The 27,372-nt window shown below is 36.2% G+C and overlaps 1 protein-coding gene across 2 annotated transcripts; it reads left to right on the top strand.

The window, feature by feature from the left end:
- The first annotated feature begins 1,988 nt into the window (after positions 1 to 1,988).
- On the top strand, positions 1,989 to 26,279 carry DAZL (deleted in azoospermia like). 2 transcript variants are annotated; one of them, XM_039321235.1, is made up of 11 exons: positions 1,989 to 2,124; positions 3,693 to 3,833; positions 4,191 to 4,282; positions 5,198 to 5,249; positions 6,934 to 7,000; positions 7,319 to 7,449; positions 11,272 to 11,349; positions 13,749 to 13,796; positions 23,409 to 23,513; positions 24,354 to 24,452; positions 25,396 to 26,279. In XM_039321235.1, the coding sequence occupies exons 1-11, from the start codon at positions 2,122 to 2,124 to the stop codon at positions 25,447 to 25,449; spliced, it is 870 nt and encodes a 289-aa protein (XP_039177169.1). In that variant the 5' UTR covers positions 1,989 to 2,121; the 3' UTR covers positions 25,450 to 26,279. The 2 variants fall into 2 exon arrangements, with proteins under 2 accessions (XP_039177169.1, XP_039177170.1); XM_039321236.1 differs by lacking the exon at positions 24,354 to 24,452.
- Positions 26,280 to 27,372: the final 1,093 nt, after the last annotated feature.

Here is a 27,372-nt window from a genome sequence, read left to right as displayed (position 1 = left end):
AAATTACCCATAAGATATTGTGATTCTTGTTATATACTGTTGTACATATGCAACCCATTTTAATCCCTACGTACATGTAATTATTTAAAACTGTCTTTAAGAGTAAAACTTTCCACAAAAACAACATTTTAAAACTGATGGTTCAAGAATTAAAACAATAAAAATTAAGAGAACCTAACAAATTTTCTGAACACTTGCAATAAAAAGATTTTGAACCCCTCCCCAGTGGAATAATTTAATTCAGCTACAGTACTGTGATTATAACACCCTTAGTAACCACACATTGTAGATATACTTGTTTAAAACTTTGTGAAGAGTCAAAGAATTTAGCAAATCTATATAATAGAATTTTTTTAAAAAAATCAAGAATGCACATAACTTTTTTACATGGCGTTGTCCCCGCCCAGACTACAATTAAAGCTGAAACTGAATTATAAATTCACTTCTTACAGCTACCATGATAAATGTTGTCATGAATTTTTATGATTCTTACAAAGAATACATATGGATTACAACTATAACCACCTATTAAAAATAGCATGCTCCACATTTACAACTTTTTGAAAACTTGATCTATAAAATGCATTTTTAGGCACAACATCCACTAAAACAAGTCCAGGTCTTAATTTACACCTATGAAATTGCATCTTTAAAAATTAATCAGAAACTTGTAAGTTATACTTTGTCACGGATCTTCTGGTGGATTTACCAATAACACCAACAAATCCCAAATATGTTTCTTGGATTTCAGTGTAAATGCTAAGACTCAGACACCTCACATTTTAAAGAAGATATCCACAAACCACAGTGGTTTTGATGCATTACAAGGAATATATGTGATGTGTGATTGATGTGGTTTGCAAGGGTTATACTATAAAATAACATTTTTGTACTATGGTGATTCATTATAAATAGATCTTTGATTAAAGAGCTGACTTCTATGGACTTTAAAGTTCCTGTGGAAAAAAATTATAAAGCTTTGTTCTGTTGATTATACATTTTTGTGCAATAGATGCTAAATCCATTTTATTTATCCTCATGTGAAGAAATATGTATATTTGGTAGTAACTTTGTGGGGAGTATTTCCAAAAGTAAATTAGATTTCATGATTTTATATAATAAAAATATAGATTTGAACTTTTACACTGCAGTCAAAAAGACAAGTGTGATATACACATCATTACTTTGGGAAAAATACCACTAAACACATAATTAGATCATTTTAACTTTTCTGGATCTGTCTACTGAGAACAATAAAAATACCAAAAATATTGGCCATTTTAGTGTTGCTAAGGACGGAAGAAGGTAAGTGCTATAGTACTTCCAACTAACTCGGATTACAATAATTCTAAATGGAAATATTAAAATGGTCTCACAATCAAGAGTTCTTCTCTTTTAAGCTGATCTGTTCAGATGAATAATAAACACTTCCATTGCTCGAATTTCAACAAGGAAGCCACAAGGCGACAACATGAAAGACAATTTTGGTTGTTGGTTAAGCACTAGGGCTAGAAACAGGGTGAGTGCGAGTTCTTGTTCTGCTTTAGGCATAAACTTTAGGTCAGTCACTCTGAGAGACTCCCTCACAACCGAACTCATCTCACAGGGTTGTCGTTAGTATTAGGCTTGAGCTAATTATAAAGGCAGGATAAACATGAATAAACACGACACAAGATGTACCTCAGCAGAAGTGACGGGGGGAGTGAGGGGATGGGAGCCAACAGCGTTAAAATTATTAAACTGACCATGATGTTAACAGCGCTAAGAAGGCTACCACCAATGGCTTAATAAAATAACAAAATACCTTCATGGGATTAAAAACGGAGGGAACGCAAGCATGAGAAAAGTTACCGTCCAAAGAATTTCCCCCTCCCCTCTCCCCCCGCCTTCCTTTAAAAGGCAGCTCTCATCCACTCCCGAAGCTCTGGGTGTGGCAAAACCTCGGCTGCTCACCTCGGGGCGGGGTCTGGGCAACTTTCTGATTAAGCGTCGGCTTAAGAGGCGCGCAGGTCGTGTTTTCGGGGGGAAGGGTGGGGGTTTTGTGGGGTTGTTACTTTAAAACGGGGAACACCAGTCTTAGTTATTGTTAGCGGGAAAGGCTTTGCTCTGACGTGCGGTAAGATGGTAAGTTCAAGTAGACCATGGGTTGGCTTTTCCGTGATACAACTCTTGTTGTGTTTTAAAAAATGGTTTGAAGGTCCGGGGGGGGGGGGAAAGGCAGTGAGAATAAAAAAGCATAGTTTGGCATACGGGCTGCCTAAAGCGAAAATATTTTATAAAACCCAGCTTTAAAAGCCACTTACCCTGGGAGATTTTGATGCAGGTTGTTCAAATGGACGGGACTGAAGGCCCGGGGCGTTGTGAAGAAGGGGGCAAGAAAAAGGCGGGAAGTGGCTGCACTCCCCATCCTTCGAGGTGGAGGCGTGCAAAGGATGTATGGAGATGGTAGGCTACGTCGACCAGAGGAAAGCCAAATGAAAACTGGGCGAAGATGCTTCTGAGGTGGAGGCGCGATCACCATTTTGTCGTCGCGTGGGAGTCAACGATCGATTTATGTCCGCCTCGAGTCATTTTGCGGGGTTCGTGCTAGACCACAGTTGTAAAAAAACTCCGTCCCCCGCCCCCTCGTCTGGGGATATTTTATGGATGGAGAGCGCGTTAATTTTCGTTAATAGAATTTACGGGTGTGAAATTCTTCCTGGATTAGCGAAAATCCTATCTCTAAAGTAGTCTTGGAGATATGACTAGCCCCTTTTGATTTCAGTGGGAATTCCTCCAAGATAAACGTAGATCGGATGGTAGCCAGTATTAAGGTATCAGACTTCAATTCTTTCTGCACTTATTTCAAAGTAAATCTTCAGAATTTGAAGGAATAAGTTGATCTCGGACATTGAATCCGCCAATAGTGTTGCAAGTTTGGAATGGAAAAATAACGGCTGCCTTTCTTTTTTTTTTACTATGTTAAGTGGAGACTGGCAAAGGCTCAATCCCAAAAAGAATTAACACCCAAGTTACAACTAACTTAAGAGCTCAGTATAGTGGTTTTTTTTCTTGAGCTTGGTATATATCAAGCATATATTGAGACTAATAAAATGGATGCTTTAAAAAGTTTTTGTGTTTTACTTACCATTATCTGAAATTGTATCTGTAGCAATCCAAAATATACTTGATTAACTTGTTATTTTGAACTCCAGTTCGTATAAGCTTCATTCAGCATAGCCCAAATATGGTAGTTCAATACTATACTCTTTAACAGGGCACTTCTGATCAGTTGATTGGGAGATTGTTCCATAAAAGTTTCCTAAGTTCCTATTTGCAAATAGTAGTTTAAAAGCATTAATATAAAGGATTGCTATAATAAATTTAATTCCAATGACCTTGATTAAGAGCACCAAATTCCTACTATCAATTCAAGGTGTATCCTTCTATAGCTTTGGAAGCTGCTGAATTGTTGCAACTGGGCAGTTTATCTTGAAACTGAAAATACTCCAATACATAGCCCACAATTTTAGAGAAATGTAAAAACAAGGATCCTCTATTTTGGATCAGTAGAATATATGCTTGGGTATCCTTTGTATTGTCATCATTTGTGTCACATTTTATATATACAAGAGGAATATTTTTTAGATATAAGTGTAATAGTATTTAAGAAGGAGGAAGATTTTTTTTAAAATTTAAAATTTGTTTTGCAGTCTACTTCAAATCAGGACTCTCAAAACACAAGTATTCCACGGGAAGAAAGCGCTCAGTTACCTGCTACCAGCCAAGGCTATGTTCTGCCTGAAGGGAAAATCATGCCAAATACCATTTTTGTGGGTGGAATAGATGTAAGGGTATGTATTTATTTTGTAATAGGATTTCTGTTGTTAGGCTGTGTCTTGTGTATTCACAAAAACTTGAAGCAGTTGAATTCTGCACAGTTGAATATTGCAATCTCAACTGAAAATAAACCCATTGGTGATACTTTCTGTGAAGAAACCCAGAATTGTAAAAGAAGTATTATTGTCTCCAAAATTTTCAGTGGATGTTTCATATGTTCTTATCCTTAGTATGTGTTGTTTAAATTGCTGTTTAATAAATAATTTGATAGTTATTTGGAATTTTTTTTAAAGTTAGAAGTATTTTACTATAAGGCTTTCTGTAGTATTGCCTTCATATATTTAGTATGCCTTTACATAATTTATCCCTAGATGGATGAGACAGAAATTCGGAGCTTTTTTACACGATATGGCACAGTTAAAGAAGTGAAAATAATCACTGACAGAACTGGTGTATCTAAAGGGTAAGTTGTTTGGTTTGGGTGGCATTGATAAAAAATAATTATGGAGGCATTAAGTAGCTATAGTACTTAGATCAAACACTAGTATTCAAAGATTAACTGGTTATGAATGATATTAATGTGGAATAGAATTAAAAGTTTGTAAACTAAACTATAAGTTTCAGGCATAAATTTTCTTTCTTTTTTTTTTTCACCATACACCATACACCAAAACAAACTTAAAATACATAAACATAAATCTTTTCTTTTAACAGAACAGTGCTATACATTTTAAATATTCTTTACATCTTATTTACATTTTATTTACATCATTAATTATATCTTTTTCTTTCTCTGTTCTAGCCAATTATAACATTTATTCCAAATTTCATAAAATTCTGTCGCCTCCTTGTCTTTTAATTTTCATGTAAGTTTATTCATTTCTGCGCATTCCAAGATTTTATACATAATCATGTCATTTGTGGGTGTATTTTCACTCTTCCAACATTGAGCATAAGGCATAAATTTTCATTCTTCAGTGGTGCTCTCAGTTTTAATTAGCCATTTCTTTGTTGCTATTATGTTTAATTGTAATATTGTTATTTTATTGTATATTATTTTAATCTATTGTAGAATCAAATAGAGGGTTATTGATTTTTTAAAAATAAAAATAGATAGTATCACTAGAAATGGGGCCACGGGCCAACTTAAAAGTTTTACCTTCAATTTCTTTCATATTAAAAGTAGCCATTGGTCTTCTAGTTTGAGAAGTGCGTAAGATCTTTCTTGAAATTATAGGGATATAAACGTTCTTATTAATTTGATCCCTTTATGTCATACTTCCTCTTCTATTTTTCTAGATGCAGCCATTTTAATGGACAACAGTAAATTACATAGTGGGGTATTAATTGAATATTAATATACTTTTTATCTTTATAGATATGGATTTGTATCATTTTTGGACAACGTAGATGTACAGAAAATAGTAGAAGTAAGTTGTTAGTTTGGGATAATGTAGATGTACAGAAAATAGTAGAAGTAAGTTAATTTGGGATCTACGTGGAATTGTTTAGAGACCTATTGGTTTCTTTTTTTGGAATGCAATCATAAGAAAAAAAACTAGATGAGATATTTGATTAGACTGTTGATAATTAGAATTTGTTTACAATTCAGTTAATAGTACTTGGACCTAAGAAATGATTGGACTCACTATTTTGATCAGCTTTCAGGGTGAACAAAATGAAATAGTTCAAGAAAACTGGATAAGTGGTTTCCTTGTATTGGATTCTGGCTTTCTGTATGTAATCCAAGTTGCAAAATTTGAGTTATTTTTACCAGAAAAAAATGCAGGTGAAGATTAATTGGGTTTTGAAATGTCTCCCAGACTATCTTGAGTCTAGTTTATTTAAAATTCTTTAAAATAATCTTTTCCTATTTTGTGTTTCAGTCCCCTATCTAAATGCTTTATTACTTTATGGCCTATGTCTGTACCATATTAGGAGATATTGAAGAAAAATTTCATCTGTAATCAAAGTCTTCTGTGTTCTATAGTTAACTGTAATATCAGTAGGATTTGATTCTGTAGTGTTTTGAAAATTCACCTAAAGACTGGGCCACATAATAGATTTTACATTTCTTGCAGAAGCTTGAGTCCTAGAAATTTTTTTTTCTGTTCAATTAATTCTATTCAATTAGTCAATATGCTCTTAATATTTGTAATACAGCCTAACAAAAACTAGATGAGCTGCATACATTGCTGTATATAAATTATATACAGAGATAGTCATAAAATGCAAGTGACTCCTAATAAGTTTAGAATAATTATTCAAATTCCTAAGCATATATTGAAAAAGTTTGAGCAGAAAGATAGCTAGGTATTACAGTGATAACTATCAATCTTTGATGGCTTTAACATGTCAACCCCTGTGCATGTGTCTGGCATAGTATCTCAGTACAAGGATGGACTTGAGATTGATCACGATGACCTCATTTCCTCACTAATCAGATGCCTCTGATAGTGAGTGGGTTTTTATTATTTATTATGTAACATTTAGAGATTGTCCCACATAGAGCAATTCTGGACAATGAATATATATTCAGTTAAAACAAGAATAAAATAAATTAAAATTTCCAGAATTAAAAAATATAGGAGAGGCTTTAGTGAATTGCAGGATCAGGTTTTCAAGTATTTCTGAAAGATCAGGAGAGTGGGTGCCCACCTCAGATGGTTGTTTTATAATCGTATTGCTAGCTCCTATGGTCACAATGATTGCTTTTTTATTTAAGATATTTCCAGTATGATTGATTATGTGTCATCAAGTTATTGTTGACTCATTTGTCAAATGGAATAATGCTAGATAGATACTTTATTTGACTTTTTCAGTACCATTGGTTTTTCTTGTTCTTCTGGTAACAGGTGGAGAACTGTAGCTCTTCTTATCTTCTCATTTTCGACCTTAGCTGTCTCAGAAGTCTAATACAGCTAGTCAATACAGCTAAATTCATATTTTATAACCTAGAAAAGAATTCTCTGGTGGTTTTTACATTTGCCAGTATAGAATTCTGTTACAAAATTGTTACAGACTTTAAGTAGTTGTATTAATCAAAACTATTGATAATATTTAGCCTGTTGAGAAAAGTACATGAATCAAAACCTTTAAATTACTCTTTTCTAGTCACAAATAAACTTTCATGGGAAGAAGCTCAAATTGGGACCTGCAATAAGGAAACACCCAAACTTATGTGAGTATTATTGAATTGGACAGCCTGTATAAAGAAAAGCTCTTGATAGAGGAAACAGTTTTGTTTCTAGATAAATATAAGGATGGCAAAAATACGTGGAGGCACAAACATATAACATAGATATTTACTATTATTCTACCACCAGTTACCTGCTTTCTTTTGGAAGATGCATATGGGAAAACGACTGTCATTGTGCAATAAGTCTTTTCATGTAACTCAGGTGCATACTGATAACAATTTATGTGGCAATGTGAAATATATTTGAGTATTGAAACATTTTTAAAGTAGAATACAACTTTATTTTTTTTATCTCACAAGGTGCCTATCATGTGCCACCCAGGCCAATGCTTATTAATTCCCCTACACCTCAGTTCCATAGTGGTTGGAGTAACCAGGAAACATATATGCAGTCTCCAGCTGTGATGAGTCCTGTCACGCAATATGTTCAGGTAAGGTTTTTAGAATGAAATTTAATTCATTTAATTGCATTTTAGAGAAAGTAAAATTGTATAACTAGTTTAAAAAGGATTCTGCTAAATTGGCATAATTTCAGATGCATGGAGTACAAGCTTATTAATATCTAAACATTTTATAAGAATATAATAGAAACTATTCCCATTTTCTATTCCTACTTTGAAATATTCTGGGGATACTGTCAATACTTTTTTCCCCTTTTTTCCTGTGGAGTCTGTCAAGAGTTAAAATTACATAAGTTAAATTCAATTGAATAAGATGGAATTAATGTTTATTCATCTGTCATTTCCCACATTATCTTCTGAAAGAGTAGTACTATTTCTTGAGCATGTCTGGGATGTGGAGACATTGTCCTGGATTCATGATTACTGCTGGATGAACAGATGGAAGCTATGGCCAGGAGAGCTTTCTGGAATGGAAAGCTATGGCTACAGTGATTAATACCTTATCACTATGCAGTTAGACTTTTGTAATCTACTTAGCATGGGGCTACTTCTGAAGATCACTTAAAGACTACAGGAGAGGCAAAGTGCAATGGCCCACTTGCTAACTGTTGCTATTTCTTAAAATATTAAACTTATTTTTCAGATCTTGGGTTGAGTAGCCATAATTACTGGGTACAATTCAAAATGGTATTTTTGACTTTTGTTTTATTATATAGTATTTTATAACAAAATTACAAAATACAGAAGATAAACAGTGAAATTAAGATAGTTAATGAATTGAAAAAAGCTGAATAAATGCATAAAGAAAAGAAACTTTTTTTAAAAACCAAGCATGTAATAAGATAGAAATCACTGGTTTATAAAAAATTACCTTATAATACTATATTGTTATCAAATAGTGTTGACTTAAAACAGTTATAAAAGATTTGAAATTAAGGCTTTAAGTTACCTACTTCTATTAGAATTGACATATCCAAAGAGATCCTCCCAGGGATGAGGGTGGCTAAGACCAATAAGTATTGCTTTTTATCATAACATCTGCTTTCTGAAACAATATGGAAATGTGTTGGCTCCATCAATGAAGGCCTCTAGAAACTAATGAAATGGAACATTTCCATTGGGTTTCTAGAATATTATTTGCCATCATTATTTCTATTTTGTACTGTTATTGCTGATTTTCCTATTCTCAGTATTATATAGTGTAAAGGATGTAACAACATTAATCATGCAAAGGGCCGTGAACTTCTAAAATCACCTTTGTAGTTTAAGGCCACTCTTGAACAATTCTGAATGCTGTATCAAAAAGCGTGTCTTGTCTCCTCATGGTTGTTGTGTTTCCAAGCTAAACACATCCAGCACCTGCAACATTTCCTTATAACTTTTTTCTACTAGCCCCTTGTGGTTGCTTTCCTATGAAACACTCCATTTTGGCAATGTTCTTCCTAAAATGCAATGGTTAAAACTGGATGCAACTATCTTAGTACAATTTTACTAAAGCGGAATAGAGAGATACAATAACTTCTTTCCCTTTTAACTCAATGACTTCTGTTGATGCACCTTAGAATAACATTTCCTTTTGGGGTGAGCCACATCATACTGCTGGCTCATGTTAAGCTTGTGATTCACAAACATCCTTTTTTTTTTTTTAACATGTTGTGTGATTATTCTTCACCCTTCTTTCCTAAGTTTCATCTTTAATTGTCCTTTGCATTTTACCTTGTTGAAATACATCTTGCCGGTTTTGTGTCATTGTTTCAGTTTGTAAATATCTATCAACAGTATATTGTCTTCTAAGATTTCTCTATTATCTCTGTATTTGTGTTAAATGAAAAGTTGATATATTTTTAAATCCCTCTTTCGAAATGTTTATATTGAATAACACAGGAGACTTATTGTAAGTCACTCAATAGTTTCTTCTATTTCAGAGCCATTCACTTATTCTTTTGGTCAATCTAATGGTTATATAGTTAGTTTATATTTTTCCATGTTTTCTAGTAGAGTCTCCTAAATGATTTTTGGGTGCTTTGCTGAAGTGAAGATATATTGTATCTTCCACATCCATGGTCAACTAAACTGATCTGATGATTTGACATATATTCTTGAAAAATCCATGCCAAGTTCTCCAAAATAATGAATTATTTTCTAAGTGATCAAAGACTGATTTTATAATGGATCCTTAAGCTTTCCTTGCTACCTGAAACTGATCAGTTTGTGGTTGTAGGGAGCTTCTTTTTCCCCCCTTTTGAACATTTGCTTTTCTCCAATGTTTTTGTGCCATACCCATCCTCTATAATTTCTCTTAATATTCTGGAAAGGATCTCTATGAAAAAGCTTCTTTAAAACTCAGATGAAATTGAACTGAGATTCATAATAAACTTACATTCATTCATGATAAAAGGGTTTAAAATTTTCCCCTGTCCATTCCTGACTAACTCAAGGGAATGGTGCTCATCTCCAATTCTCAGCTGAGGGACCCTGTCTTGTCTACGAGATATTTTCATCTGGCCAACATAAAAATGTGGATCTAGTAATCTTCCTGCCAAGTGGTATCTATTTATCTACTCACATTTGCATGATTTCAAACTGCTAGGTTGGCAGGAGCTGGTGTGAGTAATGGGAGCTCACCTGTTACAAAGCATTTGGATTTGAAATCCAGGTTGTCAGTTTTGTAGCTGACAGGCCTAGTGTCTTAACTGCTAAGCCATCATGCCGCTCCATCATTGATGATAGCCAGGTGCTTCCTAATCATCTATTTAATTCAAGTTTTATTCCTTCCTTTTGCTTATGCTCAGTCAAATACATTTCTACTTGGGGGAGAAGGAAAGAAACAGAAGGTATTGTGCTTTCCCCTCTAGTTCAGAGGTCCCCAACCTATGGGCCGAGGCCCACTACCAGGCTGCACCTTCTTGGCCACTGGGCTGTATGAGTGGCTGGCCAATGCAGCTGACGCTAGCTAAGCTGTGAGCCTCTTGCTGGCACTAGGCGAGCCGCAAGCCTCTTGGTGGTGCTAGCAGCCCCATTTGTGGAGCATGCATGCTTTCAGCCCCATTCAGGCACACGCAGCCACATTTGTATGTGTGCGCATTCACATATAAAGGCCCCTATCATTCCCTTTTTCACTGGGCCGCCAAGCAGAAAGGTTGGCAACCCCTGCTCTAGCTGTCACCTGTTCCTATAAAATAATTTTGCTTGTAGTATAGCTTCTCCCTTTCTTTTACAACAGTACAGAAAAAAACCCCTTTTGTGTTTTTAGACTCTTGCAATTCATAATTCTTTTGGTATTTTTTATCTTTCTGCAGATACTAGCTATATTGGTTTCCTAAAATGCCTTCAATTTTTTTATCAGAAAATTTTGTCAATACATTTTTTTCAGAATTGTATGTACAATTTCTATAGGTCTTTCTCATTCTAAATCTATTGTAAATGTATTTAGATAAAACTTTGTTGTACAGTTTTCAGACATTAGTGAAGACTTATATTCTGTTTTTGTGAACATGAAAAGATAGAGAGTTACACAGTGCATTATTACTATTAAATTTATTTGCTGCCAGTCGCTGTGGCTTCTTGTGATATAAACTAATGATTACATTTGAAAACAGCAACCAACTAAGAATTGCTAACTAAAAAACAAAATGATAACACAAAATAATAAGAGATTCATGAATTTACACCAACTGGTTGATGCACAAAATATAGTTTGTTTGGGATGATGAACCACGTTCTACCAATAAGATATTTTATGGTAGAATATAGTTTGTCCATGACTTCTATCTTATAACATTTTCAAAACAGATTTCCAGACTTGTTCATATAAAAAACTATCTAAAATTAATTCTGTTTTTGAACTTACAGGCCTACCCTTATGGTTCCCCAGCTTTATTAATTCAGCAACAAGTTCCTGTAGGATACCAGCCAACTTATAATTACCAGGTTTGAGTATATTTCAGTTTTAGTATCCAAAAATAGAAGTGAAACTTAGAAATTAAGTCATATCTTAACTAAAGATGATTTAATGTGGCTTTCAGATCGTGCCATTTGATATTTTGAAATGTAATTGTAGGAATAACTAAGCAAGAAGAAGGTTGTACATATACTGGGTGGTAGTAGTTCTTGATAAATATGAATTGTATTTCAGTTATGAGTTTTTTTGTTACTAAACTGCAGTAATCCAGATTTTGAGGAGAACAAAATAAGGGGCTTATACCTTGCACCTGTCAGCAGTTGTGGGGACTTTTAAACTATCTAAAACTATTTATACAATATTAAACAAAGTTAGACCTTAGGATTGTCTATTGATTGCATATAAGATCAGGATAATTCTCTTTAGGTTCCCTTTCAGGAGAGGCAATAAACAAGGTCCAGAAAAGCAAACTTTCAATTGCTACTCCCTTTGTCTGGATCATTCTATCTGAGATCTGAGCATTCCATCTGATACCTGATAACCCAGTCCCAATGCTGCTGGGTTTTAGGAGGGCTATAAACACTTGGACTAGGAGAGGGCAGATATATTATCAGGCTGTTCTCTCTTACAATGGAGTTGAATTTATTAAGGAATTATTCAGTAAATGATAATATTGCAGATTCTTTTTTTTCTTATGTATTTAATCTTATTTACAAAGAAAAATATGCAAGCTGATTAGAGTTGGTATAGTTCAGAGCAAGAAATACAGTGGAAAAAAAATTATTTGATCCCTGCTGATTTTGTACATTTGCTCACTGACAAAGGATCAGTTTATAATTTTAATGGTAGGTTTATTTTAACAGTGAGAGACAGAATAACAACAAAACAATTAGTTATAAATTGATTTGCATTTTAAGAAGTGAAGTATTTGATCCTCTATCAAATAACAAGATTTCTGGTTCCCAGGTGTCTTTATACAGGTAATTAGCTGAGATTAGGGAGCACTCTCTTAAAGGGAGTGCTCCTATCTCAGCTTGTTATGTGTATAAAAGATACTTCTCTGCAGAAGCAATCAATCAGATTCCAAACTCTCCACCATGGTGAAGAGCTGACCAAGGAGGTCAGGGACAAGATTGTAGATCTACACAAGGCTGGAATGGGCTGCAAGACTATCACCAAGCAGTTTGGTGAGAAGATGACAACAGTTAGTGCAATTTTTCGCAAATGGAAGAAACACAAAATAACTGTCAATCTCCCTTGGTCTGGGACTCTCACCTCATGGAGTTTCAATTATGAGAATGGTGAGGAATCAGCACAGAACTACACAGGAGGATCTGTGAAATCCTGCACTGCCTGCTCAAGAAAGCACATGTACAGGCCCATCTGAAGTTTGCCAGTGATCATCTGAATGATTCAGAGGAGAACTGGGAGAAAGTGTTGTTATCAGATGACACCAAAATCAAGCTCTTTGGCATCAACTCGCTATGTATGGAGGGGGAGGAATGCTGCCTATGACCCTAAAAACACTATTCCCACCGTCAAACATGGAGGTGGAAACATTATGCTTTGGGAGTGTTTTTTTGTTAAGAGGACAGGACAACTTCACCGCCTCAAAGGGACAATGGATGGGGCCATGTACCATCAAATCTTGGGTGAGAACAAAATCCCTCCTGAGATGTATGCAAACCTGGTGGCCAACTACAAGAAATGTCTGACCTCTGTGATTACCAACAAGTATTTTGCCAAGTACTAAGTTATGTTTTGCAAAGTTGTCAAATATTTATTTCACTCATTAAAATGCAAATCAATTTATAACTTTTTTTGAAATGCATTTTTCTGGGTTTTTTTGTTAGTCTGTCCCTGTTAAAATAAACCTACCATTAAAATTATAGACTGATCCTTTCTTTGTCAGTGGGAAGAGATCAAATAATTTTCTCCCTCACTATAATCCTGACAAGCAAGCAAATAAATTTTATCATCCCTATAAACTTGATCATTCATTTTACTATTCCTGTGTTTTGAGTTGTGTAAACTTGGTTGCTTAGCTTAGGGTACCAACTTTAAATTTGGAAAACAGACATTCATATTTCTAAAAATTACTACTCAAAGATGCTTCATTGCAAGAGGGAAAAGCCTCAGGTGCTTTTTTCAAAAGGCAACTGGACTTTCTTAGTTTTTTTGTTTTAAAAGTTTTCACTTTTCATCCAAGAAGCTTCTTCAGTTCTTCAACAAAATGTTTTCAAACAAAGTCCAGTTGCCTTTTGGAAAAAGCACCTTTGGGATAACCATGACCTGGGTAATTGAGAATATCCATAGACACTGCTACTCAAAGATGCATTATTGTATTCCTATTATTTTATCAAGCAAGTTAAATGCTATATTCTGCTAAAAATCTGTTAATAGTTTCTTTGCTTACTGTTTTTTTAAGATTCCACCACAGTGGCCTCCTGGAGAACTAAGAAATTATATCGTGCCGGTAAGTCACATTTCTTGTTTTTATTTAAATTCAGTGGCTAATATTTACAATGATCAAAGGAGACCTGCCATCCTTATTTATGTACTAGCTACTGAGTATTTTTATATTGGCATATATGTTAGATTTACATGAACATAATTTCTCTGATATTTTATTAAACAGTGACTTCAAGGTATTTTTGAAATTTAGCAGAAACAATCAAAGAAGCTCCAAAAAATTACCTAAGTATTTGGATGTACTTAGGAGGAACACTTTCTTTAAATAGTCTGGATCAGATTCTGTAGCACTTTTAAAAAAATGATGCTAATCTTTTATGTTTGTTAGAAAATTCTGTTTTATTATAGAAATGGTAGGAGAGGATTATTATATAGCCATACAGATTGGTAGCAACAGATGGTTACATAACCGTACATACTGAAATAAAGTGTACAGTATACAGTCAACATGGATCTTGCCTACAGGAAACTCCTCAGACAGAACGTAAGGGAACCATAGATTATAACCATAGATGCCATCTACTGGCTGAATAATTCTGTAATTGTTGCAATACAAAAAATACTTTCTAACATGTTGAGACTCTTAGAAAGAGTACAGAAAAGAGCAACAAAGATGATTAGGGAACTGGAGGCTAAAACATATAGGGAACGGTTGGTGGAATTGGGTATGTCTAGTTTAACAAAGAGAAGGACGAGGGGGGACATGATAGCAGTGTTCCAATATCTCAGGGGCTGCCAGAAAGAAATTTTCCAAAGCGCCTGGAGGCAGGACAAGAAGCAATGGGTGGAAACTAACCAAAGAGAGAAGCCACCTAGAACTAAGGAGAAACTTCCTGACAGTTAGAACAATTAACCAGTGGAACAACCTGCCTCCAGAAGCGGTGAATGCGCCAACACTGGAAGTTTTTAAGAAGAGACTGGACAGCCATTTATCTGAAATGGTATAGGATTTCCTGCCTGAGCAGGGGGTTGGACTAGATGACCTCCAAGGTCCCTTCCAATTTTGTTGTTGTTGTTAGTATTATTATGTATTCCAACATCCCCCCTCAACAACTACTCCTTATAATAGCCCCATTTTAGCTCTTAGTTCTGTTTTCAGATTTTTATATTTCTTCTTGTCCTTTTTCTTCCTTTTCTTGCTGTTCTGGTTCTCCACAGAGCTAGCACTGCTGCTTTGGCCTTGGCTCTCTGAAGAGCTGACACTGGAGCTGCTTGGGGCTCTGGTTATGCTCTGGCTGGACTAGTGGACCAGGATCTCTTTCTCTTTCTCCTTTATGTTTCTGCAACATAGAACAGACTTTTGGCTGGGATGCTTTTATGCTTTGTGTGTATCTCCTGATTGAAACTTCTTGTGGCCCAATGCCAGCTCTTCTTTCATTCCACTTAGATCATCTTTTTCAGTTAATTTCTTTATTATGTTAGGACTTCTGTTTCCAAGTGAATGAATGTTTTTTTTCTATTTGGAAGTATTAGCTACCTGATTGCAGTTTAGCTGATACAATCTATCTGTCATTTTAGCCTTTGTAAGTAAGATATCCCTTTTGTGATAACAAAACTTCCTCTTTAAAGGTCACTACATTGCCTTGTTTTGTGAGCTTCATTGACAAAAGATTAGTTTCAAGAGCAAAGATTAGTATATTTTTCACAAATAACTTTCTGGTGACACTCTGAGAAATAAGACAGTAAAGAAAACCATCTCTGACCTATTACTTCTGATTATTTGTTTCTGTGGTGTGATTGTTTCTGTTTTACTCTGGTCAAGGTGAGTAATTAAATTTCTGTCATCAAGCGTTGTGACAAATGTTTCATAATTTTCTGATAAACCACTGAGTAATAGTACTGCAACATGAAAATCTTTTATTTCTTCTCCTATACCTCTCAGACTTCAACCATTTCCAAGGGTGCCTTGTGTTATGTAATCCTAACCTTTCATCAGCTTGATTTGATATAGCTTTCTAATCCAGCGGTTCTCAACCTGTGGGTCGCGACCCCATTTGGGGTCGAATGACCATTTCATGGGGGTCGCCAAATAACGCAGCCATTTTTTTCCCTTTTCCTTAGCTGTGCTACTCCCTTTTATTCTATTGGCTTTTGAAAGCCAATAGAATGTGCCTTCCCAAGGTGAAGGGTCCTGTTTTTATACTCCTTGAGTTATTGAGATTATGATTTAGATTTTGTAAAGGCAGTTGTTCCCCTGATCTCTCCTAGTTTGTGCTTGTTTAGACAGGGAGCATTCAATACTGTTCCTAGGAAATGTTTCTTTGTTTATGCAAATGGGTTTCTATATGTGATTAATGTCTGTTTTGTTAGCATTATATTGCTCCTATCTGGTGGGATTGAGGGGTTTGATTGTTTGTCCAAGGTGTGTGTCTGCAGTTTCCTGTCCTCAGAATGTTTCTTTTAGCTAAACAAGTCTTGCCTAGAATTGCTGGGGGGGGGGAGGGAAAAACTTTTCTTTGGTATTTAAATTTGGTTTGGCTTATCCCTTAAGTGGTCTTTTCTTGAGGTGTTCCCCACCTTTCCTGGGATCATCTATTTCCTTTATGGGCCTGGGTTTCCTTTGTAATATTTTCTTTTTGAAAATATTTAATTGTAAGATTTCTTTTTCTAAACGAAATTGCCCACTTCTTTCAGGGTTTGGGCTAGCTCTGATGTCTACAGTGTTTCATTTGGGTGCTAATGGCTAGCTATCTCTCAATTCCCCCATTCTGGGCAAAGGAGAGGAATGGGGTGTTGTTTCTCTCCCTTCTGCCCAACCGGGTTCATTATTACTGTAAATCTGGTAATCATGGTCAATTTGACTCATCATTACGGAAACATGCTTTTCTTTGGTGTTTTGCTTTGGAATTAGTGAGAAACATGTTCTTTGGAAACTAAGACAGATCTGAAAAAGGCAACATAGAAGAACACCTGCACCAGTAGCTGTGATTGCACCCAGAATGAGAATTTTTAGCCAATGTAAATTTGGTAGCCAATCAAAAAGTCCTGATAAGAAGTCAAAGGGAGAATTTTCATATCCAATTTTATGTGTAAGTTCCTTTAGCCATCGGATATCACCCTCTATCAGCTGTGAGTGTTTGCTTAAGTTGAAGCAACAGAATCCTCTGAATTCTTCACACCCATGATTATGTCTTAGCAACAAATAATCAATGGCTGCTTGATTTTCAAGTGTAGCCTCTTTTACCTGTTTCAGTTCCTGATTCAAGGCATCCAACGCTTGGGAAGTCGAATTTAAGCTTTTCACTAGTGCACAAGCTAGGCTGTTCAGGGCCCTGGCATTATGTACTGCCAGGTGGGTACCCTGACCAAAGAGATGGCCAGCCGTATTCTGCTTTTATTAACAGCCAGGTTTTTTTGGGTCACAATCGGGTCAGCTCCTGCAGATCTCTCTTTTGTCGTCTTTGGAGAGAAGGCACTACCATAGTTAGTCTCCCTACGGTGCATGGCCCTCCTGTTGCATTAGCTGGGAGATAGGAGTATGCCTTCAACCCGCATAAAAGGAACCATCCTAAAGGGAGTTTTATGTAGCTGTATGTGAATGGAATGGTTTCAGTGTAATTGCAACTGAGTTCCCTATTGTTGAGATCCTCGCACTTGGGGTCCCTGTGTTCCCTATAGCCACTTTGAAGCAGTAAGCAGCCTGTATTACCTCGGCAATTTTCAGGGTGTACATGTTCTGGTCCTTAGAAGTTGTAGTGTTTCCCCAGTCAAAAATGGTATTATATGAGGTTTCCATGTCGAAATTCTCAGCCTGGTATAATTAAATATAGCGTGTGGTCCTGAAGCTGCACCTATGAGGCAGGTAGTAAGAATGTCCTTTACAGATTTTTCCCCTGCTAGGCAGAAGTGGGTGGTATTTAGAATCTTCCAAAATAAATACTCCCAAATATTTCCCTTTTCTGGAAGGAGGTTTACCTCCAAGAGTCTTGATACAACATTATACATAATAATATGAAACAAACTCTAACAACCCCCATTCCCATCACTCCCATAGCCTTCCCTCCCATCTTCTCAGCGGCCACTTGCTTGTCTCTGTGTCTTTTCTGAGCTTTATGGGTGGCACCTTTCGAGCTGGAATCAGATCCTTGCTGTAGTCCAATACGGCTGGCTTTACGTGGGTCCAGTGAATCCAGGCGTCCTTTTCAGTGACCTTAATGGTGGTTTGCATTGTTAATAGGACTTGGAAGGGTCCATTCCACTTGGGCTGTAGTGGGATTGCCTAGCAAATGTCTTGATCCACACCTTCTCCTGGCTCGAATGGATGAAGGGCCTCCTCCAGGGGCAGAGTCTGTGTCAGTGTACTCTGCTTCCAAAGGGTTCGCAGTCTTTGGTGAAGGGTTGAAAGATAAGCAGAAAGAACCATATCCCCCCTTTCTAGGTTAAGGGAGTGAGAGTCTAGTCCTTTTAATGTGTCTGGTGGGCGGCCGAAAAGTAGTTCGAATGGTGACAGACCCATGTCTCGTCGAGGTCTGGTTCTTAGATAAAAACAAGGCAATGGGTAGGGCTTGTGGCCATGTTAAATGTGTCTCCTGGCAGAGTTTACCCAGGAGAGTTTTTATTTCCTGGTTAGCTCTTTCTGTACTTCCAGAACTGGTTGGAGAAAAAGGGGTGTGTACATTTTGGGTGATGCCAAGGGCCTGATATAGGTCGGTGAGAATTTGTGCCACAAAATGTTTTTCTCTATCCATATCTGGCCAAATTGTGACACTATATCTTTTAGTAGGTGTCTGGCTGTTTCTAATGCTGTAGCATAGCGGCAAAGGAGATGTAGAGGTGGGGGCCAGGCAGAGGTCATGTGCAGAAAACTGTTCCTCCAAAGTCTGTGTGCCCATCCTCTCTGCATCTATCTCATTCCTTCACATCACCATGGCGATGTGAAGCTACGCAGGCTGATGCAATGACCTTGCCTGCTTGATATTAACTTGCTCACACCAACAAGATGTTATTGCCAAACTGCTCCCTGTTTTGGGCCTCTGGCTTCTATATTCTTAAGGATTGGTAAGGAGTTAACCAATGAAATGTTATTGCCATGTAAAACTTTTGCTGCTTGTAATACTGTATAAAAGGCAATAAATGCTTCGTACGAGCAGCGATTTTTTGCAACGTGCAACGACTGAGCACTGATTACTACAGCTGGCACCCGAACAGGGACCTTTGGGAACCCCCTCCGGGGAAGAGCGACAACCAACATACTTACCATCATCTGGAATAGACCCTTAAGTGCACTTTCATCCTATGGGACCTCTCAATGGTAAGTATGGGTCACAAGTTATCTCAGCACCAGCAGAAACAAGCACAGGAACTCAGATTCCTGCTACACGTACAGGCACAGGAACTCAGATTCCTGCTAGAGCCTGAGGCAGACATAAGGAAGCTGGCGGCTGAGGTAGGGAAACATTGCCCTTGGAATCCTGAGCACCGGATGCTTAGGCTAAAAGATAGGGCATACTTTACATCTTGAACCTTGGACTTCAGTACAGACATCGATGGTATTCAGTGCTATCAAGCAGTGGAAAAATGTGGCTCAGATGCTTCAAAAGGGCAGCAGTTAACTACCAGCCCCCTTCTGATTACAACCAAGTAAAATTTATTCCTCATAACGTATCTTTAATTGGATTTCCAACTCCTTCTGAAGAGGCTAATTCTTTTACTTCTTCCCAGCCATCATACACCCCCACAAGGAAAATATTAGCGGAACTATCTTGAAGTAGAAAAAAGATAATAAGGGGAATGTCAGAGTAATTTAAAGACATAAATTAACTTAAAATGTACTCCTCTGCAATGTATTTTGAACAATTGGAATGTTTTGAAACTTCATGTGGCTGTTAAGTTTAACCCTGTCAGACAATGTCTGGTGGTGCTTTGTGTTGGTGTGTAGTATTGTGTTTATATATATATATGTATGTATGTGTGTGTGTGTGTGTGTGTGTGTGTGTGTGTGGCCATCCAGAACATTATGCTTGGACTTGGAATGGTGAGAAAAATAGGAGATGATTAAAGGCCCTCAAAACCACTTTTGGCTGGAATCACCTCATGGTTTTTCTCGCTTCTTGCAGGACAAATCATATGTCTAAATAAATGTTGTTTTAACAGTATTTGTGTATATATGTTTGTCTGTGTTGTTCTATGTTATTTCCAAGACTTGGAAGATGGTCAAAACCTTCTCTGATAACAACAAAACAAAAAGGCCTTATTAAGAATACATGGTTTGCCTGGAGAAAGTATGAAATGAAATATTTGTATGTGGAATTGTTTATACAAGCAGTTAGCATGGAACTGAATGAATTAATTTGTTAATACCTCAGTGTGTGTTAGCCCTCAAATCCCACCCAAACAACCATTCGAGCAATGAATGAAGCAAAATCTAACATCACACAAAATGATGTCTTTTGTTTATCTGAAATGTATGACATGGAAAATTTTTTTTCTACATGTTTAGTCCCTGTTTCACCCCTTCTGCAGTAATTCAAAACTTCACTGACGATAGCAGAATTTTATTCAATGGGAACTTTAACTATAAGGCTATATCTAGATAGGGGGTTACTACTTATTATCTACCCCCTGATGCTATTGCTTTGGATACCCTGGTGGTAGCAATCCCTGCAAATATTACATGTGCAAAAATAGTTAATTGTACTTCTTCAAATAAAAAACCTCACTGTCATCACATTGGCTCACCTGTTTTAAACTGCACAGCTTTTGAAGAGACTTCCTTTCATTTTGGACATGCTTGGCTACTGCAAGGATGGTTTTTTACATGTGGTCAAGAAACTTTTAATTAAATTCCTGCTAATATTAGTGAAGCGCAGTGTTGCCTCAGCTGGCTGTTTCCTGTTTTGCTTTCCAAACAACAAGCTCACTCGAACCGTTCTCGACATGGAGTCACGCTAGACAGCACTTGTGACTCTGAGACAACTTTACTTAATAAAGCAGAATATGTAGCATTGGCTATATCTTTAGTGCAGGGGTAGGCAACCCAAAACACTCAAAGAGCCACTTGGACCGGTTTCCCACCAAAAACAAAACACCGGGAGCCGCAAAACCCTTTTGATATCTAAAATGAAGATAACACTGGATATATCCTTTTTTACCTTTATTATAGGTGTGTGTGTGTGTGTGTGTGTGTGTGTGTGTGTGTGTATACACATACATACACACATACATACATACATACATACATACACACACATTAAAAATAAAAGTATGGGAATATCCATACTATTAAAACAATGATCACCAAGAGAATGCTTTAAGAGAATAAAATTACATACACATACAGGTAAAAAAAGGATATATGCAGTGTTATCTTCATTTTAGATGTCAAAAGGGTCTCTCTCTCTCTTCCTCCCTCTCTATCTGCCCTTGGTCTGCCACTCCTCTTCCCCCCACTCTCTTTTTCTCTCTCTTTCCTCTCTCTCTCTCTCTCTCCCTCCCTCCCTCTCTCTTTCTCCCCCCCCTCCTTTCTGCTGCCCACCTGGCAAGCTTCAAGCTGTTGTCCAACAAGCTCAGGGGTAGGCAACCTCGTCTCTTTTATGACTCATGGACGTCAACTTCCAGAATTCCTGAATCAGCCTAGCTGGGCTAGCTAGCTCTCTCCTGCCCTTCCTGCAGAGACGCAGCAAAGGGAGGAGCTCCGCCCAGTAAGTTTTTCAGCTCCTCGGAGAACACTGTGAGTGCACTCTCTTTTACACACAGAGAGAGAGAGAGAGAGAGAGAGAGAGAAGCAGAGAAGCGCAATTGTCTCTGTCTCTGTCTCTCTCTGCAAAGGCAGAGAAGACTGGGAGCCACAGGGGAAGGCTCAAAGAGCCGCATGTGGCTCCGGAGCCGCAGGTTGCCGACCTGTGGAATAGACTCTCTTGAATAAAGTCTAATTCTATTGGCTTTCAAAAGCCAATAGGAATTGTCCAGGCTGTCTCTGCCCTGCTTAGCCCGCTAAAAGTCCCATTCTGCAAACGGTGCTGCAAGTGGTCTGCAGCAAAGGTGAGCTGTCTGGAATTTTCCACCCCTCCCTGCTGAGCAACTACTAAAAATGTAAGTAAAAAAGGGCCAGGGATGGGAGATGGGAGGGCGGCGGGTGCAGGGAGGGTTGCTGGCGTGCATGGGGCCCAGCGGGTGCCTTACCTCCCTTGGGTTGGGCCAGCTGTGGTCCAGCCAGTGGTCGGCCTGCTCCATCTCTGCCGCTTGGCAGCTACACCTCGGCTGGCGCAGGGGGCAGCACCACGCATGCGCAGCGCTCCCAGGCAGGGAAAGTCCTCGACTTACGACTGGTTGGGGGTCGCGGCATTAAAAAGGTTGAGAACCACTGTTCTAATCAAATGCAGTTTGCTGCTTAGATTAAAATGCAGTTTGCTGCTTAGATTAACTACTTCGTGCACCTTTTGTAATCCTTTCCACACTTCTTTAGCAATTTCACATTTACATACATGTATGATTTGATAATTTTCTATGCTAAGAGAGATTACGCTCTGATCTTTTTGATCTTTCTCTGTCGATTCATCTGAAGGCTGCTCTAGCATAACTTCATTTATACATTTTCATGTACCTTCCCTTATTAGCACCATTTTCATCTTGAATTTCCAAGACTGGTAGTTTGTTTCAGCTTTGTCACTGGCCATTTTCTTCTATTTATTTATTCTGTTACAGTCTTCTTTCTGTTGCTGTCTTGCACTTATTTGCTGTAGCTGGCTATGATTGGTTTATTTTTTTCTGTGCTGAATTTTATATTTGTCCTCTATTCTGGTTTTATACTGGTTTCATCTCTGGTTTTATACTGATTTCATCTCTGGTCTACCTGGGTTGAAGCTGGTTTACCTGGGCCCATAACCTGCTAGAAAATTCTGTTCTATAGAAATGGTAGCAGAGGATTATTATAGAGCCATAGAGATTGGTGGCAGAAGATGGTTACATAGCCATATAGATAAAATGTAGAGTGTACAGTCACCATCGGCCTTGCTGGTTAACAGTTTCAACTGTCACAGGAATCAGATCATAACTATAGATATAAACTAAACACTGTCCTATACTGGCTGAATAATTCTGTAGTTGTTGCAGTACAAAGTACATTGTAACATGTATTCCAATAAAGTTGCTGCTAGAAATGAACTTGAGTCTATCTACTGAAGCATTGGTTTACATGATTACTTTAACTAATTTGATTATAAATGAAGCCACGATTTCCAACGTGATGTCTTGGTATTTTTCAGTAGGATCAAATTGCTACATGTCTGCCAAATACAGTGGTACATCAGTACTCATTGTTAATTGGTTCCGGGAGGTGCGATGAGTACCAAACAAATTTTTCCCATAAGGAATAATGTAGTGAATCACAGAACAGCTGACAGTGACAAATTCTAGTTTGTGTGTTGTGTATCAAATGATGAGTATCAGGATAAAATTTTCATGTGAAAATATGTTGAGTACCAAATTTAACAAGTTTCAAAGCAGTCAAGTACCTAGGTACCGTTGTATAAGCAATGAATGAATGAATGCTACAATTAAGTTTTATGTATGTTTCTAACTTGCAATATTGAATTTTTTTCTGTAGTTTCTATTTCAGATTTCTTTGATCAGTTCATAAAATGGATAGCATCCATTTCTATTAACTCTTTTTAAACAGGCATATACTACAGTGAATTATGGTAGTGAAATGGATGTAGGAACTGACCAAGCAGAGTGTTCTATGACTGACACTGCACAGTCATGTGCAAACAGTCCACAAAAGGTAATAATGAATTATATTGTGATTCACCTTTACATAAAGAATAATTAAACTTTGGATGTGTAATAAATGAAAAGCAAGAGCAAAGTAAAAATAGTACAGGTAGTTTTTGTTTACCAACCACAATTGGAATTTACAATTCTGTTACTAACTAAAGTGTTTACTAAGTAGGAAATCAGGTGATTGCAGCTGTGCTTTCCAAGGTGTCAAGACTCATCCGTTTTGCACCTATGTTTTTTTTTTTTTTTTTGCTTACTAACCACTCCCCATTCTTTGGAATGCTCATCTAGGGCTGAGATAATTAAAAAGAAGGGAATTATTTGTATTTTCATTCAGTGGATAGAAAAGGGATTATAAGACAGTAAACAGGGACTCAATGGGGATTGAACCTGAAAGCAATGGCATTTGTTGAGCTCTATGGTAAACAGCCTGGTTAGTCCCCATTGTGTACTTGTTTACTCTCTTGAGATATTACCTACAGAAATTGCTTGGCTTTATTTCTCTCCCCCACAGTTAAAAGGTTAGGGATAAAGGGATTACAAGAGAGTATGCAGACATACAATTGGAACTACATCAGGTTGTATGTACAATGCATTAGCAGCTCTTGAAGACAATTTTTAAAATGTCCATCCTTAATACATCTGACCCAAGATTAACTCTGACTCTGAAATTTGGCTGTTTTATAATCAGATTTAGATTCATACATATAGGGCTTTCAAAGGATGAAAATGGAAGCAGATAAAGTAAACTGAGGGTTATCTCTTCATACAACATTTGTTCAGGCATTAGAAAACATCTAACACACAATATTCATAATATATTAATAAAGTTTAATTGTTTTAGAAATCTGTGGATCGCAGCATACAGACAGTAGTATCGTGTCTATGTAATCCAGATAATCGGTTGAGGAACAATATTGTAACTCAAGAGGACTATCTTAAGGTATCAATAAAACTGAAAGATAAGACTGCTTAAGAGATCTGTTACTAAGAATTATTAGAGAAGGTCAAATTTACAGTGATAGTATGTACTGGAAATATTCTGACTCCAGATTTGACAGAGATGGCTACAGTTAAGTACTCACCTCCTTTATAGATTTATTGCTGCATTCTAATTTGGTATTCAAATGCTTTTTGTACTGTTTTGATGATGGAAATTTGACAGCAGCGTCACATCACAAAGCTATAATAGAGAATGCATAAATAAATTCTACTTTTACTTTCTCACTGCAGAATAAATGAATAAATAATGAATATTCATTTATATATATTATTATAGTCACACACCAAAACAGTTTAGCCTAATTTAATCTAAAATATAAAATATATGTTGTTACATTTTAGGTCAGTTTTGTATATCTAATTAGCATTTGATACTTAAATAACAGTCTAATAAATTATGAAAATAGCAGAAAGGTAGTCTTATACCTAAAACTCAACCAAGTGTGTAGAATTAATGGCAGAGATAATCCCTTTTTTAAAATTTAAAAAAACCGAAAGGCCACCTTATAATTAAGATAAGGAATCCTGTCTTAGAGAAAGTTTTTACATCAATAATATTTATTTCCTTAGTTCCTTAAATTAATACCATCTATTTGAACCTTTACAATATGGACAAAAATGCTGTTCCAGAGGATCTTTATAAAAACTTTTACAATACAGTAAATAATGTGAATAAATAGCTTGTAATTAATAACTACTTGTTACCTTGCTAAATTGCCCCAAAGTATGGAAAGAAACTACACAGATAGCTTTTTACTTCCAGGCTTTCCTTAAATTGGTTTGTTCTTTGATCCAAGAGCTCTATTTTTAGAAGTAAATAATAAGAAATTTTTAATTTGAATCTGGCTGCACTTTAATTTATTTTCTTTAATCTTTATTTGTAGGAGAAGAGAGCACATCATTTTAGAAGAAGCAGAGCTGTTCTTAAAACTGTTTGACTCAACAATATATACAAAAAACCTGAAATATTCATGTTTGTCATTTGTAAAGATAGAAAAACTTGCAGTTTAATATTGGTGACAAAACATACTTGACAATTATGTAGCCCTACTGACAAAAGTTATTTGAAGTTGGAGTTCATTTGAAGTTTGTATATGATATGTTTCTCAATGTTTGAATTTATATGTTATTTATTTCTAGACATGTTTACATGATTTATCTAATCTAGATTTTTCTGTATTCTAATTCCTTACCAGAAAATTTCATGTTTAACAATTGGAGTTCTTAAACTTTCTAAATACAAGGTTGTGTTTCTAAGCTTTAAAATACATTTTACTGCATGTTGACACTTGTTTCTAACATTTTAACTTTCTCCCAGCTCACACTTAAAATAGGAGGATTTTTTTTTTCAAGAGATGTTTTTAAAACTGTACTTGAATCAGGTGATTAAACAGACATCCAGCTGCATCTCAATTACTGCCACAAATACATACTCAGTACAGTACAGTATTGCCTTACATATCCAATCAGTGGGGACCATTCATTAGCTGTGTGTGCTGCTTAATTATCAGTTTTGAAACTGATAGGAATAAAAGTGTACTCACGGATGTAATTAATAGTATTAACTATACTTCGTGAGTTACACTTTTTTATACTAGGCCATCCTGGCTAAAATATCTTAAAATTGTGGAAAAAAATGAGTACTATATGATCTTGTGCTTTTTAAAACGTCACCAGCTTTAAATCAAAGAATTTGTAAAACTGTTTAATTATGTAGACTTTTAGTTTTATATCAGTAACGTTCCACAATAAACTCTTTTGAGGTGGATTCCTTTTGTCACTGCGGTTTAGCAAGGGAGAATTGCAACATGTTTTTAAGAAAGTTGACTTAAATATTAATATTGCTTGTTTTGATCTCACATACCATAATTCGAATAAGACTTACAAACTGAGAAAGTAGTTTTGTTGTAAATGTTTAAATAGCCTTAAATTGAATTTATAAAGAAATTTATAAAGAAAAGTATTAAGATTGCATTTATTTTGACAAAATCATACTAACTTTACATGGTTAGGTTTGAGCACTTAGTGTTGGTAAGTATAGTGTGTCTTTTATTATTTCCCTCAATCTTTTTTTTATTTATTTAAAAGTTTTATAAATTTATTACAATATGAACCCCCCCACCCCTTCCCCCCTCCCCCACTTCCCAGAGCTGATTACAGGATAAAAAATAAAATAAACAGACATAATCTAACTAACATAAACCAACTATACTATCAATCAAAACCATAACACACTTTAACTCCTTCTCAAAACAAATATTAACAAATTAAGTAAAAAATAATAAGATAATTAAAACTAATAATAATTATCTAAGATCTACTCAAAAGCAAGATAATACTTTTCAATCTCATATTTCTTCTGAATGTAATCAATCCATCTTCTCCAAACTATAATATATTTTTCTTGTGAGTGATCCTTCAAATAGGTGGAGATTTTCGTCATTTCTGCTAAATTAGACACTTTAAATATCCATTCTTCCAGAGTAGGCAATAAGTTTTTCTTCCAATATTGCCCCACCAATAATCTTGCAGCTGTTATAAGGTTCAACATCAAATTAGTTTCTTTAACATCAAAATCTACAATAATACCCAACAAAAATAATTGCGGAATAAACTTTATCTTTCTCTTAAAAATCTTTTGAATATTCCACCAAATCTTAATCCAAAAAGCTTTAATATTGCTACAAGTCCACCAAATATGAAAATAAGTTGCATCTAAATTTCCACATCTCCAACATTTGGGCTGTAAATTCAGATACATGCAGGATAACTTTTGGGGATCCAAATGCCATCTATAGAACATTTTATAAAACTTGAGTGAATTTTACATTGGCTCTTGAATATTTTGTGCCCATTTGATC

The sequence above is a fragment of the Crotalus tigris genome, unplaced genomic scaffold, assembly GCF_016545835.1.
Source record: "Crotalus tigris isolate CLP2741 ecotype Arizona unplaced genomic scaffold, ASM1654583v1 scf7180000023722.550826, whole genome shotgun sequence".
Classification (NCBI taxonomy): Eukaryota; Metazoa; Chordata; class Lepidosauria; order Squamata; family Viperidae; genus Crotalus; species Crotalus tigris.
The sequence above is the reverse complement of the archived record's forward strand: the minus strand, read 5'-3'. Positions and strand labels throughout refer to the sequence as shown.